Source organism: Rhinolophus ferrumequinum, chromosome 25 (assembly GCF_004115265.2).
Source record: "Rhinolophus ferrumequinum isolate MPI-CBG mRhiFer1 chromosome 25, mRhiFer1_v1.p, whole genome shotgun sequence".
Classification (NCBI taxonomy): domain Eukaryota; kingdom Metazoa; phylum Chordata; class Mammalia; order Chiroptera; family Rhinolophidae; genus Rhinolophus; species Rhinolophus ferrumequinum.
Genome location: NC_046308.1, coordinates 12627145 through 12645319, shown reverse-complemented (window position 1 = coordinate 12645319; position 18175 = coordinate 12627145). Strand labels below are relative to the sequence as shown.

At 45.7% G+C, this 18175-nt stretch overlaps 1 protein-coding gene across 12 annotated transcripts in view; it reads left to right on the top strand.

Moving 5' to 3' along the window:
* Nucleotides 1–15362, top strand: part of CIT (citron rho-interacting serine/threonine kinase) — a 156026-nt gene extending 140664 nt beyond the window's left edge. For 7 of the 12 annotated variants that reach the window (XM_033097803.1, XM_033097800.1, XM_033097802.1 and 4 more), the window contains 9 exons: nucleotides 1071–1210; nucleotides 2270–2362; nucleotides 3925–4033; nucleotides 4129–4257; nucleotides 4888–4968; nucleotides 6664–6742; nucleotides 6876–7055; nucleotides 11754–12057; nucleotides 12922–15345. In XM_033097803.1, the coding sequence (XP_032953694.1) occupies nucleotides 1071–1210; nucleotides 2270–2362; nucleotides 3925–4033; nucleotides 4129–4257; nucleotides 4888–4968; nucleotides 6664–6742; nucleotides 6876–7055; nucleotides 11754–12057; nucleotides 12922–12945 (1139 nt within the window). In that variant the 3' untranslated portion in view covers nucleotides 12946–15345. Of the gene's footprint in view, nucleotides 1–1070; nucleotides 1211–2269; nucleotides 2363–3924; nucleotides 4034–4128; nucleotides 4258–4887; nucleotides 4969–6663; nucleotides 6743–6875; nucleotides 7056–11753; nucleotides 12058–12921 lie in introns of all 12 variants that reach the window. The other 5 variants (XM_033097806.1, XM_033097797.1, XM_033097795.1 and 2 more) reach the window with 2 other exon arrangements.
* The last annotated feature ends 2813 nt before the right edge of the window (nucleotides 15363–18175 follow it).

Here is an 18175-nt window from a genome sequence, read left to right as displayed (position 1 = left end):
TGTTCATGTTTGGCCACATTTTTTCTCTCCCCCCGACCCCCGCACAGACGTGCACACACTATCACTGTTTTTGAACTGAGAGTTGCAGCTGTGACCCCAAGTTCTTCAGCGTATCACTTCAGAACAAGGGTATTATTCTCTTGCGTGACCATGGCAAAATTCTTTTTCTCTCTCTATATTTGCGGTACTATTTTTTTTTTTTAAAGGGAAAAACAGTAGTTGATTGGCTCAACATTTGAAACATCCATTGTTAGGTCTTGTTTTAGGCACAACTGGATGGATCCAGGGCCTGAAGTAATAGGGTCAGCACCTGGCTTTTCTTGCACTCTCAGCTCTTCTCCTCTGCTCGCCTGCTTTGTTTGTTTCTTCTTGTTTGCTTTCCTTCCTTTGCTTCCTTTCCTGCCTGCCTCCTTTCTTCTTTATAGCAATTTTAGGTTTACAGCAAAACTAAACAGAAAATAACAGAGATTTCCTATTAGACCCTTTCCCCCCACACACGTAGAGCTTCCCCCACAATCAACATTCCCACCGGAGTGGGACATTTGTTACAACTGATGAACCTTCATTAATTGATGTGTCATTGTCACAGAAACTCCATTAGGAGTTTTCATTAGGGTTTGCTCTTGGTGTTGTCCGTTCTATGGGATTGGACAGGTAGGCAATGGCACGTACCCACTATTATAGCTTCATACGGCATAGTTGCACATGGTACAGTTTTGAATCCGGGGAGTTTAACCCTTGCTGTAGCACAATTATATAAAAGGTCCCCTCATTGTTCCTAGCACATTCTTTCTTTACTTTGGTGGGGAACATGTTTGAAAGTACCGTTCATGTTCTCCAATTTCATGTCTGCAGAATTTTTTTTCTCCCAGAATCTTGACTAAGACACCAAATGCTTTCATTTTAGATCTGAAACTTGGGCCTAAACTGTGTTTACGGGAATCTGTGGAAAACATAGTCCACCCGTGTGGCTTTGCTGGCTTTTATTTGTGAAGAGAATTAGAACTGCCATCCCGTGACTTTGCTTAACGGCCTCCCACTGATCAAGAAGCTGTTCATTTTCTCCTTAGGAGAAGAGCGGGCTCTGTGTCTTGTCGATGTGAAGAAAGTAAAGCAGTCCCTGGCACAGTCTCACCTTCCTGCCCAACCAGACATCTCGCCCAACATTTTTGAAGCTGTCAAGGGCTGCCACTTGTTTGCTGCTGGCAAGGTAAGCTCTCTCAGCGCCTCAGCTGGCGGAATGTTTAGCTCATTAATTTTCAGGTCTTTTTTTCCCTAATACAAACATTTTAGGGCTATACATTTTCCTCTAACTACGATTTTAGTTGCACCCTGTACATTTTCATTTGTTCCACGTATTTTTAAATTTCTTATGATTTTTCTTTCTGTGAATGATGGGTTACTTAGAAATGTGCATTTCGGTTTCTAAAAATTGGTTTTAAAAAAATTGTAAGTTGATTTCATGATAATGTTTGAAATACTAAAAAAAGGTATGGAGTGTATATGTCAGTTATAAAATTTTAACAAATAATATAAACATCCACAAACTCACTACCCAACCCAAGAGATAGAACGTTACCAACAACGGGCATTTTCCTGTGTGTTCCTCCCCTATCCCATCCCATCTCCCTCTACCCACCCTGCCAACTGCTTACCTTCATCTCAGGACTGGTTTGAGCAATAAGATTCTCTCCACCATTAGTGAAATGACAAAGATCTAGTTGTACAAGGTGAAGTCAGAAGGACTCAACTGTTCTAGAAAGAAAATTTTGATGTAGAACTCTGTATACACAGATCTTAGCTAAGAACTTTTCTCTTTGGACCAAAATCTCCTCTAAATTCTTACAGCAATTTCTACTGCCTTTCCCCTCCCTGAGGGTAAGATGGTCAAAAGAATCTATCTCCAGCAAAGGATACATACACAGAAAATGTGTCTGTGAGCAGGTGGATTTCCTGAGCCTTTCTCTGCATCTCTATTAAGTCAGTGGTTCTTGACCAGGGGTGATTCTGCCCCCCCAGGCAATATCTGGAGACATATTTGGTTGTCATAACTGGCCATTATTGGCATCTAATAGGTAGAGCCCAGGGTTGCTGCTGAACATCCTGTAATGCACGGAACAGCCCCTCATCACAGTCAGTTATTTGGTCCAAAGGGTCCGTAGTGCCAAGGTGGAAACACCTGGCTCTAAATTGATGCTCTTTTCCTATTTTTCTTACGCGTCAGTATATCCACCAGTGACACTCTTCTTTTTCCCCAATTGCTTTTCAGATCGAGAACGGGCTCTGCATCTGTGCAGCCATGCCCAACAAAGTCGTCATTCTCCGTTACAACGAAAACCTCAGCAAATACTGCATTCGGAAAGTAAGTCCAAGGCCCCGCCTGTCCTGCTCTCCCTGCGAGCTGGGGTGGGAAGTGTGCTGCCTCAGGGGACAGCGTGTGTCTGGTCCCTTCATCGTACAGTCCTTCCGCCTGGGTGACCTCCTTATATTATATATAGAGAGACCTTCCTTCCTGGAGGAAGCTCCAGAGCCACTGATAGCTACAGTTTCTCCCTCTCCCTTTCCTTCTCCTGTTTGTGAGCTGCCTCTCCAGCCAGCCTAGTGAACCCAGCCTTTGGTTAAGGCAGAAAGGAAGCTGGCTGACGGAGGAGACACTTCTTTTGAACCAGCAGGGAAAAGGAAAGAGATCTCTCTGAGAAGTTGTCAGTCCCTGGTGGCACTTACCAGAATCTCTCAGATCCTAAAAGTTTCTATTAAGAAACTTTGGAAAAGCCAGTGTTTCAGTATGTAATTAGGGAGCTGATTCTCCTCGGAGCTGAGTGAGTTGTGAAGATGATTGCAGAGTGGACAAGCTTCATGTTAGCTCCTTATATTTGCATCGCTTCCAGAGAAGGCTATCTGTTGTCTCTAGCCAAAGAATGTTCCACCCATCATAAGCCTGGTTCATTTCAGGTGCTTTCATGATTAGTCTCAAAAGTAAAACGAGGGATGACTGTATAAGGGTCATTACCTGTTAGAGACACTGTCTTATCCTGGGTGGGCCATTGTCAGTTTACTTTGTGTTTTTATTGAGCACCTACTGGTACCAGCCACTGAGCTGCCTACTTGACACTTTTCACAACAGTTCAGAAAAGCAAGGGTGGCAATCCCCAATTTTAGGTAAGACAGTTGAGGCTGGCTGAGATCCCAAGTTACAAAGTGGAGACCAAAACTAAAGTTCAATTTTCCCCTACCATTTCATTATGTCATGCTACCGAAATGTTTCTTCATACTTAGTAGGTAAACCAATAAGTATTCAGTGGTTATGATATTGCCGATTAGAATTTGACCTGTTAGCTTCAGTAGAATTCTCATAAATCATTGCTTCTTTATAATCCCTAGCCACCATTTTGAATAAGCCTGTCTAGGTTTTTGAAGCCATTAGGATTGGCTGAAAGCACGTGGAAGAAACTAGGAAGCAGATGAGTCAGATAGATGACAACAATGGTGATGGTAATAATTACATAGGTAATAGAGGTTCAAAATAGAAATGGAGAAGCTGGAAAAAAGAAGGAAACTAAAGCCACTCCCTCCAACCACCGCTGTTAATAGTTGATGTATTTTTCCAGGCAGTTTCCTCTGATGAGAATGTTGTCTTTTTAAAGCTCTCTTTTTCAATGCTACCTTTTTGTTGACATGCTGTTTGTGACCCTTTTCTGGCTACAGTTTGACCTTATTTTCTTAGTCTGGGGTCACAAAGACCCAAAGGTAGCAAAAGGTTCATCCGTCCTCATTGGACATGAGAAAATTGAATGTGCTTTGTGTGACTGACCAGTTGAACAAGTCCAGTGGTGACTGTCCACAAGGCTCAGTTAGATACCCAAGGCAGAAACGTGGCCGCCCTGTGTCAATAGTCACAATCTCCTCTTCTGCCCTCTGTCTCAGGAGATAGAGACCTCAGAGCCCTGCAGCTGCATCCACTTCACCAACTACAGTATCCTCATCGGAACCAATAAATTCTACGAAATTGACATGAAGCAGTACACGCTTGAGGGTAGGGCCCGCGTCCTCCCCAGCCCACACAGCGCTCCGGCCCAGCCGTCAGCTGGGGCCTGTTCCTGAAGCCCTGCTTCTCACCTGCCTTTACAGAATTCCTGGATAAGAACGACCACTCCTTGGCGCCTGCTGTGTTCGCCTCGTCTTCCAACAGTTTCCCTGTGTCAATTGTGCAGGTGAATGGCGCAGGGCAGCGGGAGGAGTACCTGCTCTGCTTCCACGGTGAGTTGGCGCCCCCTGCTGTGTGAGCACTCCAGGGCACTGGGTGTCCCAGACTGGGTCCACTGGGGGCTGGCGCGTGGGTTCCAGCTGCCACCAAGGCCCCCTCGGGGTCCCCTGTCCCCCACCAGGGCGCTAGCCTGATACAGTTCTGTTATATTCTCTCCAAAGAGCAGGCAGTTCTTTCTTTCTCTGTCCTTCACTTCTTCTTTCTCTCCCTTTCGTTCCTTTTTCTCTCCCCTTTCCTTCCTTCTTTTTTTCTTTCCTTTTTTCTCTTGATGTTTCTCTTCTCTCTTTTTTTATTCCCTCCAACTCTCCAGGTCTGTCTGTCTCTTCTTCCCTATCTCTGGGTCTCTGTTTTTCTCCCTTCCTCCCTGTCCTTCTCCCTACCCGTCCTCCTTCCTTTTCCCTTTTCTTTTCCTGTTTCCTCCCCACCCCACCCCCTTTCCCTTCAACTTTCTTTTTTTAAACAAATCACAGAGATGTGGCTCAGCAGAGGTCCTTAGGTTTTAATGATCCAGTGAAATCTGGCCAGTGGTCCCCTGGGCTTGATTCCTTCTTCCATCAAAGTGTGTGTCGTTGACCCCCCCTGCCTGGCTATGCTGATGCCCCCTGGGCTCTGACTCCTTGCAGAATTTGGGGTGTTCGTGGATTCTTACGGGAGACGTAGCCGCACAGACGATCTCAAGTGGAGTCGCTTACCTTTGGCCTTTGGTAAGTTAGGCAAGATGGGGGGGAGGGGCTGTCTTCTGGAAGCCGCACGTGTCCTGGGAAAGAACTGCAGGTGGGATTCTTTTTGACCTAAGCACTGTGCCTGTGGATTATATTAGACACCAAACACCACTTGAAGTAGTAACCTGAATAAGTGTTCGGGGCAAAGATTCTGAGGCTTGATGAAGAACTGCATCATCCAAAGCCAGTGAAGCGTTTGTTAGGCTCTCATGCTAGAAAGGACCCATTCTCTGTGAGTGGAGTTAAATCATTTCAAAGGCAGCATAGTGTCCCATGGCATAGCTGAGCACTACTCTATGTTATCAGCTGTCATTCGGCAGAGCACTCAGGTCACTGCCATTCTTTTTGTAAGTGTAAACAATGCTGTGACGAACATCTTGTACTAATCTTTATGAACTTGTCAAATCATATCCTCTGCTCATAAGTCCTAAAAGGGGACTTGCTGAGTGAAAGTGTAAACACACACACACACACACACACACACACACACACACAGTTATGTACATACTTATTATGTACATACTTGTCTGTGTGACTTCGAAAACAGCATTACGGGTGAAATACCTTTCAAGGCTATTTCATTTATCTATTGCTACATACCAAGTTTCAAAACTTAGTGACTTGACAGCAACCCATTGCCTATGATTCTGCGGTTGACCGGACAGTTCTGCTTCGTGTGGTGTCAGTGGAGGCACTGACCACCAGGAGGTCCAAAATCGCTTCACAGACATGGCGGGCAGTTGGTGCAATTGGTGGGAGCTCAGCTCCTCTCTGAGAGGGCTTCTTTCAAGAGTGCAAAAGCAGAAACTGTCAGGCCTTCTTGCTTCCACCATATTCTACAGTTTAAACGAAGCCACAGAGCCAATCCAGATTCAGAGCCAGGAGACTCCATGGGAGCCTGAGAACCAGCAGGCACGTCCAATAGTCTAATACCAAAGCAATAGTTTGCCACAAGGAATAAGAGTGATAATCTCCTTTTTTCTGTAAGACAGAAAACAGCTCCTATCAGGTCCTAGTTTCAATGACACTATGATATATAGTACTAAGACCAGAAATACCTAATTATCTATGAGCCCAGTCTTTTAAAAAATATTTTGATAATGCATACAATCAATTTAAAAAGGTATCCAGTGAAAAATCTCACCCATATTACCTGTCTCCCAAATTCTCCTTGCCCACTCCCTTAAGGGAGAAACAAATTAAGAGTTTCTTATTCTTCTAGTACTTTGTGAAAATAGACATAAAAGAATACACTCTTGTTCCCCCCTTTTGTACTCCCTTTTTTATCAGTATGGTAGCATACTCTATGCGTTATTCTGGACCTTGTTTTATGCACTGTGCACCTCAGGTTTTTCCCATACAGTACATGGAGAGCGTCTTCGTGCATTTTCACAGCTGTGCAGAATTCCGTAGATGTACCATAATTTACTTCACTGATCCCCGAGAATGTACCTTTGAGTTGGTTACCATCTTCTGCTTTAACAACATGGCAGTGAATGAATACAAACATGCCTCATGTCCCCGGGATGTATTTGTTGGATGAGTTATACGTGGATGTATTTGTAGGATCAGTTCCTTTACGTGGGATTGCTGGGTCCAAGGATGCATTGCAGCCAGGTTTTGATTTTCTTTCTTTTAACCCTTCCTTCACGCTCTTCCTGCGTGGTGGCCACCCAGCCTACAGAGAACCCTACCTGTTTGTGACCCACTTCAATTCACTTGAAGTGATTGAGATCCAGGCACGCTCCTCTCTGGGGTAAGCATTGCCCTCCAGGCTTTGACGAGCTCGGCGGTTGGGGTTAGGTGTGGAGCCCTGGTGTGTGTTTCGTCGTATCCCGCCGAGTGGTGTAAGCAACCTGCAATGTAAACTCTCGTCTGGTGTTCCACAGGACCCCTGCCCGAGCGTATTTGGAAATCCCAAACCCACGCTACCTGGGCCCTGCAATTTCCTCGGGAGCGATTTACCTGGCATCCTCGTACCAGGATAAATTAAGGGTCATCTGCTGCAAAGGAAACCTCGTGAAGGAGTCCGGCACTGACCACCACCGAGGTCCCTCCACCTCCCGCAGGTACCGTGCCCTTCCTCTTCCTCATTACAGGGGGCCAAGTGCTCGCTGCAAAGCAGAGGAAATCTTGCTAAGCTGGCTGAAGGTTTCCGAGTAGTCAAGCTCCTTTCTTTGAGATATACAGCCTTGAAGTGACATAGTCACAGTAAGTGTCAGGAGTATTTAAAAATGCTCCCTTATAAAAGGCGGAAGGAAATGTCTTGCCTTTCTCTGCTGGGTATTTTGAGTGCCTCTCTTTGGAATGGAGCAGGAATTAGGAATTCATTGTTTTAGCAGTTTTCTACTGGGCTCGTTGGACTTGTTATGGTTGGTTTAGTGGTGAATCAGCCAGATGCATCCTTCCCTGATGAAACCCCAGGGGAGAGACACACGCAAAAGGCTAGGAAGATGAGGCTGGCATTGGGGTCGGTTAAGGCACTGTGGGAGCTCAGAGGGGGGCCCGGGAGGATTTCCCGGAAGAAATGATGTCCTACGTATACTTTCCTGTTTCTTTGCATGTCTTGTAACTTTTTGTTGGAGGCCAGACATTTCAAACAATATGATGTGGCAACTCTGGAAATCAGACTTCCCTCCCTGGGTTTGTTGCTGTTTACTTGTTTACTCTCCTAGACTAATTCTGTGGTAAAGTTTGTGTCTTTATTATGTGCTACCACTGAAGTTTCTGGGGATGGGCTTTTCTTGTGACATAACCCTGAGTCAGGCCAAATCAAAACCAGCCCTGAGAATAGTCTTATCCAAGGAGTAGCCAGACAGGTGCGATTGTGACAATTTTTTGGGAATGGGTCCTTTCTGGGGAGCTTCAGTTCTGAGGGGCTCCCTCCAGTGGCGGCTAGGCTGCTGGTTTTCACAGCTCCTGTGGCTGGTTACAAGGATTGCTTTCAACATTACTGCAGCTCTCGGGGGAGAGGCGTGGGGACAGGTCGAGTGAAAAATGTCACAGAGCTTGTTGTTTTTACTGAGATTCAGCTGTTTTTCTTGCATAAATACTCTTCAAATTGTGGCAAGCCTTTAGTTCATTTCCAGAAAAATTGATATTGACAATTTTTGTCAGTGCTCTTGTTGCTTTTGTGGAGGGACAGGTGTGGGGAGGTCCTTACTGTGCTGTTTGGAGGGGCTTTTCCCCTTCTTTTTCACACAGGTGATAGGTTGCACCCTGAATACTCTTATGTCCCTTAATATCTTAGAAATTGCTCCACGTCAGTTACAAGAACTATTTCTTCCCTTTTTTTATGCCTCCATAGTATGCCTTCCTATGACTTTCATTATTTAACTGCTCCTTTCTCCGTGGATCTTTGGGTGGTTTCTCATCTGTTGCTGTATGAATGACTTTGTCTATGCCATTTTGGATGCTTAGGAATCTCTCTGTAGGATACATAACTAGAAAAGGAATTGATGGGTGACACTGGTTGTGAGTTTATAATTTTGAGACATGTTTCCGAGTTTCCCTCCCTGGAGGCTGTATGTCCCCTTTTGTGATCCCACCAGCAGTGTGTGGAAGTGGGACTGGCCTTGACACAGAGGGTTAGGGGCCAGATCCAGGTTGATGTGTAGGTTTGACATGTGTAAGTTTAAGTTCTTGGTCTGCAGGAAGGTCTGAGATCATTTAACCCAGGGGAATATTTAATGGACGTAGGATTTTCATTTTCTGGACTGGTTTCCAAACCTCATGTGTCTATAAAGAGTTATGTGGGCCCCCTACCATGTGCCAGACACAGTGTCTGGACCTGGGCTACACAGATGAAGAAGACACTGTTTTTATTCTGAAGGGACTCTCAATTTGGTGGAGGAGCCGTCTCTAACATTACAAGACACTTAGATACTGAAAAAGAAAATCATCAATTTAAAATTCTGAGACTATGTCCTAACGAATAGTCTCTTTCTTTTGCTGAAATATAGGCGTTAGTCTGAAATGTTTGGTCAGAGTGATTTTAATACCAGGATCTTACTGGAAAAGCAGAAGTGCCAAATAACCAACGTCTCCCAACTCTTTTCTGCTTGACTCTCTCTCAAGAGTGACTGCTTAAAGGGCTCTAGTCGTCCCCGGAAAATGTCTAGATTTTATGTAAGTAGTTCCCAATTCATGCCAAGAAGAAATCAAAGTACTGTAATTATGTTTTTTTCCCCCCTGCGTTGCCTCACCAGTTAGGTGGCCAGGCACCTTCCTTTTGAGGCAATCTGGAGTCTCTGTCATGAGTTACTTATTCTGCGATCGAAAATGGTTCCAGGTCCTGTGAACAAGAAATAATGTTGTTGCTTTCCTGCAGTTGCCAGGCACGTCTGGAAAATCAGCAGTTAGTCTTTCGTTGTCTCCTGGCTTCTAAAACGGTCTTTTTGCTGCTGACTGCTTTGGGCAGTTCAGAATGTACAAGGCCCGCATGGCCAAGTTTGATTCACTGCGGGCCGCGTTGCCCTGGTCTGTTGAGCAGAGCGGGACGTGTAACTCTTGGCAAGAAACACAAAATTGATGTGGTCGATCATCGGTTATTAACGGACACGGAGAGGGAAGATCGCCCACTCGGCCTAGAATGATGGGTGTTTCCTTTCGTCCCATTCATCTAAGCCGACTCTCGAATGGAGTTTGTTGAGCCATCTTTCTTCCCCGGGGCAGTAAGCTCCCTCACTTGTTTTATGACGGGCCCCTGTGGACACATTTTATAATTTCTCTTCCATTACAAATAAGCTTAATGTAATTCTCCTGCTTGGGATTCATTTTTTTTTTTTTTTTTCAATCTGTCTTCCATATCTTAAAGCCACAAAACTGGAGATGAATACAAACCTTGATTTCAAGCTGTTGAAATCTGAGTTGTCTCAACTTTATTGCTGCACACTCAACACAGGGTTCTGGCTTTCTGAGCACTTGTCTGAATTTCCACAGTTAGAGTTGCATTGGGAAGCAAGAGAAAGGCATGAAGCTATTCACTGTGAACTGACCTCTTATAAAACGATCTCTGCTCCATTTTACTGTAGAGCAGGAATTGGCAAACTTTCTTTGTAAAGGTCCAGATAGTAAATATTTTCGGCTCTGCAGGTCGTATGGTCTCTGTCACAACTTCTCAACTCTGCTGTAGTGTGCAAGCAGCCAGAGATAGTGCATGACCAGCTGGGCATGGCTGTGTTCCAATAAAACTTTATTTATAAAAACGGGCGTCTGTCTGGATTTGGCCCTCAAGCTTGCTCGAGGGTCTCTCTTCCCCAGTGGGTTGGTATCTTTGCCGCTCAGTTGCTTTCAGTTACGGGCATTGACAAAAGAAGTTCTGGCGGAGTTAGACTGAAGGGGAAAACATCAACAAGTCAATAAGGTGATAACCTGTCCCAAAGAGAAGGATTTAAATTTCAAGGATTAAGCTAGGCCTTTGGGAAAACCAGTGACACTCTCAAATATTTCTGAAGAAATGAGTTTATGAGTCCAACACAGACATAAAGGATGTCGTATTATGGGTTAGCATACATTTTTGTTGAGAAAATTTCAGCAAAATAAATCAGTATGAGATTTATACTTGGTTCATTCTTAGAATCAGCATGTAACTAACTGCATTTGTAATTTAGAGTTTAAAAATATCGAGGATAAAATAAATGTATTTTCCTGATTTCTACTGTTACTTTCCAAGATAAGCCCCAATCAGTGAAAAATATGTCTCCAAGTAGTATTCACTATAAAATGTTGTTCCCATTTTAAGTAGATTGCCTTTTCCCAGCATTTATCATGCTCAGATGTGAGGACTCGAGTACTCTTTCTTCTGCTCATTGGGGTAGGAAGGAGTTGTCTCAGAAGGCCTCATTTATGGACCTTGCTTCTTCAGACAGGTGGTTAGGGCCATGTCTGTTGAAATCTTTATCGAGAATACCTGGGCCAGGCCTGGGTGCAGGGTTGGACTGGTCGTACAAAAAGGCCCCAGTGTGTGCAGTTGTTTGCTTATTAACCATCAATCTTTGGGGCCAGGGTCATTTTTTGAGCCAGCCCTGCTCAGTTTTTGTCTGTCCTGCTCAGTTTCCTAATTATATCAGGCCCGATCCCTACACTTCTCGCATCAGCATTGGAAAGACTCTTGGAAACAAAGACTCTTGGAAACAAAGACTCTTGGAAAGCCACCGGGAGGGATGAGCAAACACCCGGCCCAGGAATGGGCCAGATAAGACAACTGACAGTGATGAGTACAGGCCTTCTCAAAACTGCTCATTGTGTCGAGGGCCTTGTAGCAGGCGTAACTCCCCTGGGCGTTCTAGGCTCTGGAAAATACTAGGTCAGCGGATATAGTATGAGGATGATGACCTGAGAGTGACCCGTATTGGAGTCCCAGCTCTGCAGCTCACTAGCTCAGGCGAGCCGCCCAGCCTGTCTGTGTCTCCATTTTCTTGTCTGGACAGTGAGAGTCTTGCCTGTTCCCAGCTTGTAGCGCTGTTGTGATGATTTAACAAGATAATGCACCAAAAGAGCTTAGCACAGGACCTGGCACACAGTCGGTGCTCAGTAAATAAAAGCCTGCTCCGAGACCAGGAAGCTTGATTTTCTTTTGTTGTCGTCTTTGCTTTCTTCCCTGACCTCCCTACCCAAATAAAACAAACAAAAAGCCTGAAGAACTCCAGGTGGGAGGTTTTTCTCCTGATCATTGGCGAGACTGGGGCACGGGGTGTTGCTCAGAAAAAGAAAATGCCCCTTGGGGGTTGTGACACCTCAGTGCCCCCTCCCTCTCCTGTTGCCAGCAGCCCCAACAAGCGAGGCCCGCCAACGTACAACGAGCACATCACCAAGCGCGTGGCCTCCAGCCCTGCGCCACCCGAAGGCCCCAGCCACCCGAGAGAGCCAAGCACACCCCACCGCTACCGAGAGGGGCGGACTGAGCTGCGCAGGGACAAGTCTCCCGGCCGCCCACTGGAGCGGGAGAAGTCCCCCGGCCGGATGCTCAGCACTCGGCGGGAGCGGTCCCCTGGGAGGCTGTTCGAAGACAGCAGCAGGGGCCGGCTGCCTGTGGGAGCCGTGAGGACCCCCCTGTCCCAGGTCAACAAGGTGAGGCTGCATCCGGAGGCCAGAGGGGTGACCTGGGGAGCTGAGGCCCCTTGAGGGCCACTGTTGTGAAAAGGAACTCCATTACTGTCATTCAGAGTTTGTGAGTCGTATAACGAGGTTAGGAAGAAAATGTACTTGATTTAGGAGGAAGCCTCCTAAGCAAATGGATAGGTAATGTGTATGCATATGTGTGTACCTCAAAATATAATAGTTACCAAAGTGTATCATTCCCTTCCTCAGAGGCCGCTGGGGTTAACAGTTTCTAGAGATAGTCTATGCATCCAAGCATGTGTGTGTGAATTCTTTCTTCTTAAACACAGGTAACATACTATACAAAACCTTCTATGCCGTACCTTTACCAGACAGACACACATACAAATATACACATGTACATCCAGAATTTTTTCTGGAAGGCTACACAGAAACTGGTAACAGTGGCTGCCTTCTAGAAGGACTTTGAATTTTCTGTCACCGGAAGCTGATTTTCTGGATTGCATTTTTCTTTCGATGTCATCTACACGGCACTGTTGGCACCCCTGCTGGTATAGAGGAGGAAAGCCATCTAAATGTTTTTCCTTATCTCATGTGATTGACTGATAAAGTGTGTGTGTGTGTGTGTGTGTGTGTGTGTGTGTGTGTATAACAGTAGAAATACATAACTTTGAGGACTTTTCTGTGAATTTCAATTCCTGATGGACTCCCAGCTTTATGGGTTGGTTCTGCTAGTTGGTGCCACCTGCAGAGCACTCAGCGTGGACTGGCCGAGAGGGACCAGGCACTGCAAAGTCCCTGTTTGGATTCTGCAAAGAGCACAGCAATTCGGGCCTCTGGTGGCTAACCCCCTCCTCCTCCTTTTGCTCCTAGGTCTGGGACCAGTCTTCAGTATAAATCTCAGTCAAAAAAAAGGACTCCTCATCTTAACCTGCAGGAAAACACCAAACACACTCTGGAACTCTGCTGAAGGGGACCCCAGCGCCCTTCTGCTCTGCCACCCACGGCACAGCTGGACCCAGCCCCACCTCAGCACGGACACCCCTGCATCCAGGAGGTGCAGGGGGCTGAGGCCCTTAGGAGCTGTCAGCGCCTTCCTGCAGCCATCCTCTCCACACTTTGTTACTCTTTCAAAGCATTCATAACCTTTTGTACCCAGCTCCAGCCTGTACCAGTTCATCAGAGAAAACCAACCGGACCTGACTACAACTTGGTTAGAACCCTAATTAATAGCTACTTTCAGATCCTAGGGTTGGTTGGTTGGTTTTTTTTTTGTTGTTTTCTTTTTCCTTCCTTCTTCTTCTTCTTTTTTGTTTTTTAAGACAACAGAATTCTTACTAGATTTGAATAGCAGTGTATTTCCTGTTGTAGTCATTTTTAGCTAGATCACACCATCAGGTCTTTGCTACTAAAACGTATCGTGGAAGAGTCCCCGCCAGTTGGCTAGCCTCCCGCACTCACATAGTTCATTCTCATTCTAGCCCATCCTCACCGATGGCCCTGTTTTACCCAGGGTGACATCTTAGCCAAATGTTTACTGTTCTCATTGCCTTTTATGGCCTTGACGACTTCCCCTCCCACCAGCTGAGAATGTATGGAGGTCATCGGGCCTCAGCTCCGAGGCAGTGACTTGGGGCCAAGGGACCTCGAGGAGCTTTCCCTCCCCGCCCCTCAGCGTCATCTCCCCAGCCTGCCGTCCCTGCTTTCCATGTAGCTTTGGCCAGGAAAGCATGCAATAGACTTGCTCCGAGCCCAGCATTAATGGGTCTCTGGGCCCGGGAGGGGACCGGGGCGCCCCGTCACCTCCTGTCCATGATGGGCCCCCCTGGGATGGGAAGAGACCCGTCTGGGAGTTCTGCATGGCGGTTCACTGCATGTGCTGCTCCCCAACCTGGCTGCCCCCCTTGGGTTGCTTTGCCAATGTACTAGTACCACCCCATAGCTTCCGCCGAAACGAGACCCTCAGACGATTTGCCAACTCACTGGCCACAAACAAGCTGCAGTCGGTAGCACTGAACAAACAAAAAAACCAAACGCTCAAGCCTTACGACCAGAGAAGGATTTCAGCAAACCACCACCTCACACTTTCACGCTTCCTGCCGACTCCCTCGTGGATGACTCTGTTCACACAAAACCCAGCACGGTTCTACCCTACGAAACTGTGACTTCCCACACAAGCCTTTCCCTAGGGCTAGACTAAGACCAGGAAGTTTGAGGAGGAAGCCGCAGCTCAACTCTCCCCCGTCTGCTGGGGTCAGGACGTCCTTAGGTGCAGTGCGGCTCACTGTTTCGACCCTGTCAGAGTGCGAAACCCCTGGGGACTGGTAAAGAACCAACTTAGAGGCTTTGCAGTTGGCAAGCTAACTAGCGGCCTTATTTCTGCCTTTAATTTCCCACAAGGCATCTCTTGCTTCGGATTCTCCATGACTCTCAGACACGCCTCCACCCACCAAGGCACATCTGAGGCAAGCCGACAGGTAGACCTGTTCCCACCGCAGCAGGTGAACGTGCACGTGTTTCAATCCATGTGTCCACAGTTCAGGCCACATTCCAGATTGCAACCTGGCCCAAATCCCAGCTCCTTCCTGCTCGTCTCTTAACCTAAGTGCTTTCTCATTTGAAACTCCCACGATCCTCCATGTTGTTGCACCCTTGGCAAGTGTCACGCTGTCGTGTTTTACGCGTTGCTTAGAGTCTTTGGGGTCACACTGCATCCCCTCCTTCCCCCAGGGCAGACCTGACTGAATGTTTGCTGAAGTTTTTGTCTCTTGGTCCACAAGTATTTGGAAAGGTCACTGAAAACTGGTCTTTCAGTCTTGGCATTTCATTTAGGATCTCCATGAGAAAGGGGCTTCTAGAGCCCCGAAAATGTATATTGTGTGTCTCATTTGTGAAATGCTTCCTGCGATAGAACTAGCTCAAAAGACTGTACATATTTACAAGAAACTTTATATTCGTAAAAAACAAAAACAAAAAAAAGGAAATTGAATTGGTTTCTACTTTTTTATTGTAAAAGGTGCATTTTTCAACACTTACTTTTGGTTTCAACGGTGGTGGTTGTGGACGCCATCTTCACTGGAGGGTGGGGAGCCCCGTGTGACCACCGCGATGCCAGCAGGAAATATTGTAACATGAAATTGCAGTCAACAGCTTATCAGCATAAATAAGATTCTAGGTCTCCAAAAGTACAGGCTTTTTCTTCATTACCTTTTTTATTCAGAACGAGGAAAAGTACACAAGGAAAAATTGAAAATCCACCTTGAGAGGAATGAACTTTGTTGTTGAACAATAGTGAAATAAAGCAATGATCTAAAATGTTTGCTTCAGTGCAACGACCTCTTCCTTTCTTGAGAGACCATAAAAATCCTAAGTCTGGCCAGTGTTATCATGACATGGGACTTTACTGCTTTTACGAGGAGGCTTTTTCTCTGGGGTGTGGGAGCCACACAGATGTTAGAGCACCCTGCCCTTCTGGACTCGAGACTGGCGCCATTATCTTCCAACAACTTTTGACAACAGTGACATTGTTAAAATCATTACTTCCAACAAACCATGAAGTGGTTATTGAGGTCACTATTGGACTGAGAACCAGAAAGCTCCTTAAGCAGTCAGGCCGTTTTGAAAGGATTACTCAAGAATGGATTTACCCAGTTGTCCTAGAATGCCGCTAATCAGGAAAACAGGTCACCTTCAAATCTCTCTCATCCATTATGATAAGGCCGTGGGGAATTTAATGATGTAGATGTCTTTGGAGGGAGGAGTTCAGATTGAGGTAATTTAAAATGTAAATACTTCTATTTTTAACTAGATGAATTTTCAGTCTGTAAAAATTAGTCTGTTTTCTATTTTTCAGTTAGTAATACTTTGCTTGATCTAGACAAAAACAGCAGTTTTGGCAAAGGATGATTTTTTTTGCCTGGTTCCTGTTGCTTTTAGTCTTTGATTTTTATTTTCCAAGGAAGTAATCTGACTATAATCAAAAAGTCTGATTTATAGGGTCGTATCTGACATGGCTGTGACAGGAACCATAGTTGGAGTTCTGCTCCTCTTTTCTATTTTACTGTTGGGGATAAAAGTGTGCCAGAGGTCCTAACTAAAAATGGAAATACGTAATTCAGAGGATGACCAATACAATTTTGGAACCTTTCTTATAATAGTAGGAAAAGTCCATTAACTACCAATCAACCATTTCAGTTATTGTCCTAAGGACTCTTGTCAGCCACAAAATACTTCAAAAGCATGATTTGTTCCAAAGGAATGTGCCAGAAAGGTTCTTTGGACCTAAGGAATGACCTCAAAGAAACAACTGACAAATTAGCCACACCATAAAGTAAAGCTCAGCTCTCCAGGCTACTATTCCTGTCTTAAGTACGAAATTAGATGTCACGTTTTGGCTCTTACAATTTAATTTTCACAAGACTAAAGAGGCTGACTGCATAGCAAATTTCATAACCATGAAACGTTAGGATTGGGAGACTTAGGCCAAGCAGAGATGATTTGCTTTTAATAGGACTGAATAGTCAGCTTATCTTCAGAATTGGGTCTCTTGAATATGATTTGCTTTAGAAAACATGCAGATTTAAGTCTAAAGCATTAAACCGAGGCCCACAGGGGTGGCACCTGCTCAGCTTTCAGTCCCATAGTACAGCAAGCAGTTAAATTGGCCTGTTCCTGTGGTTCTAAACTAGGGGTGACTCTGCTCCCCTTCTCCAAGGACAATTTTGGCTGTTGCAACTGGGGTGTACCCACATTGGCACCTAGTGGGTAGAGACCAGGGATGCTGCTAAATGTCCTACAATGCCCAGGACAACCCCTACCCCCCACAAAGAATTATCAGGCCCAAAGTGTCAATAGTACCAAAGCTGAGGAAACCTGGCCTGTTCTAGTCACATTTCTTTCGTGGCAGTTTAAGTATTGCTTATGATGTCCAAAGTATTGCAGACTGTGGCTCGAGGCACACAGTGTTTGTAAGAGAAAAATGGTTTATCACTTGCCTAATCAAATGGTGAGGCTTTATTTTCCTGAAGCTGGCGAGGGTGGGGGCAGTGGAAGTAAAGTACAGCGTTGGTCACTTGGCTTTCCCTTGAGTCTATCAATGATTAATGGAACTCTGTTTGCCTTGAAGGGGTTGTTAGAGGAAAAAGACCTTGAAAATGACTTTACTACAATACACAGCTCGGGCTGTCTTTCAGAAAACCACCCAGGGTACGCACAACAGGAGCTGTCGTCTTGCCGATGTTTTCTAGAAGAGATGGGTGAATTCACTCCAGGGCAGGTAGAAAAGGTAACGGGAAGGGCTGGCATCCTTATCCAGGCAACAGCCCTTCAGCTGTATTTAGGGCAAAAAAAGACGAATTTGGGGAGCTGACCCTACTGGCAGAGCCCAGCGGTTCATCTGAGGGACAGGGCTAGCCCCAGAAATTGGACTCCAGCCATTCCAGCTTTTAGAATCCTCTCCAACGGTCTGGCGCACAGCAGTGACAATTCTCAGGAGGACCCTAGTGGGTGTTTTTCCAATTAGCTGGGATGACTTGAGTTTTAGAAGAAACGCATATACGAGTATGTTCCTAACCTTGTTTTCTCCTGAAGACAATTACAGTGGGCGTTCCAGGGCAGAAGGCTCTAGTTTTTCTCCACTAATTTGCTGATAAACAGAGGTGCTAAGGAGGGACTCTTCAGAAGCTGGATGGAGATGTGTGGTCCATAGCCTGGGTCTTCATGAATTCATTCAAACCGTTTGTAAACAGTGGTGGAGAGCCAGGTTATCAGGACAACTGAGTGTACGCTCAGGTATGAAATCATGCTCGTCTGGAAGTAACTGAGCTTTCTCTCAGTGGTGGAGCTGTGGACGGTATCACTTTGATGTTTTGGGTTCCAGGCTTGGCCTTTGGAGTCTATGAGGTTTGTTCATTGAGCTTGAGATGCTGGCACTTTTTTCTTCTCCCCTGGCCCTTTGACTTCCTGTTTGTGGCCACGTCCCATTCATGTTGAAAGGCTTTGTGGCTCCTAATGTGACACGAAATGAGCTCTAGCAACCATCTAGTGCTAGTCCAACCCTTCTCCTTTTTTCAGGGGAAGAAATCAGACTGAGAGGTCCATGTGATTTGCCCAAGGTCACTCAGCTAGT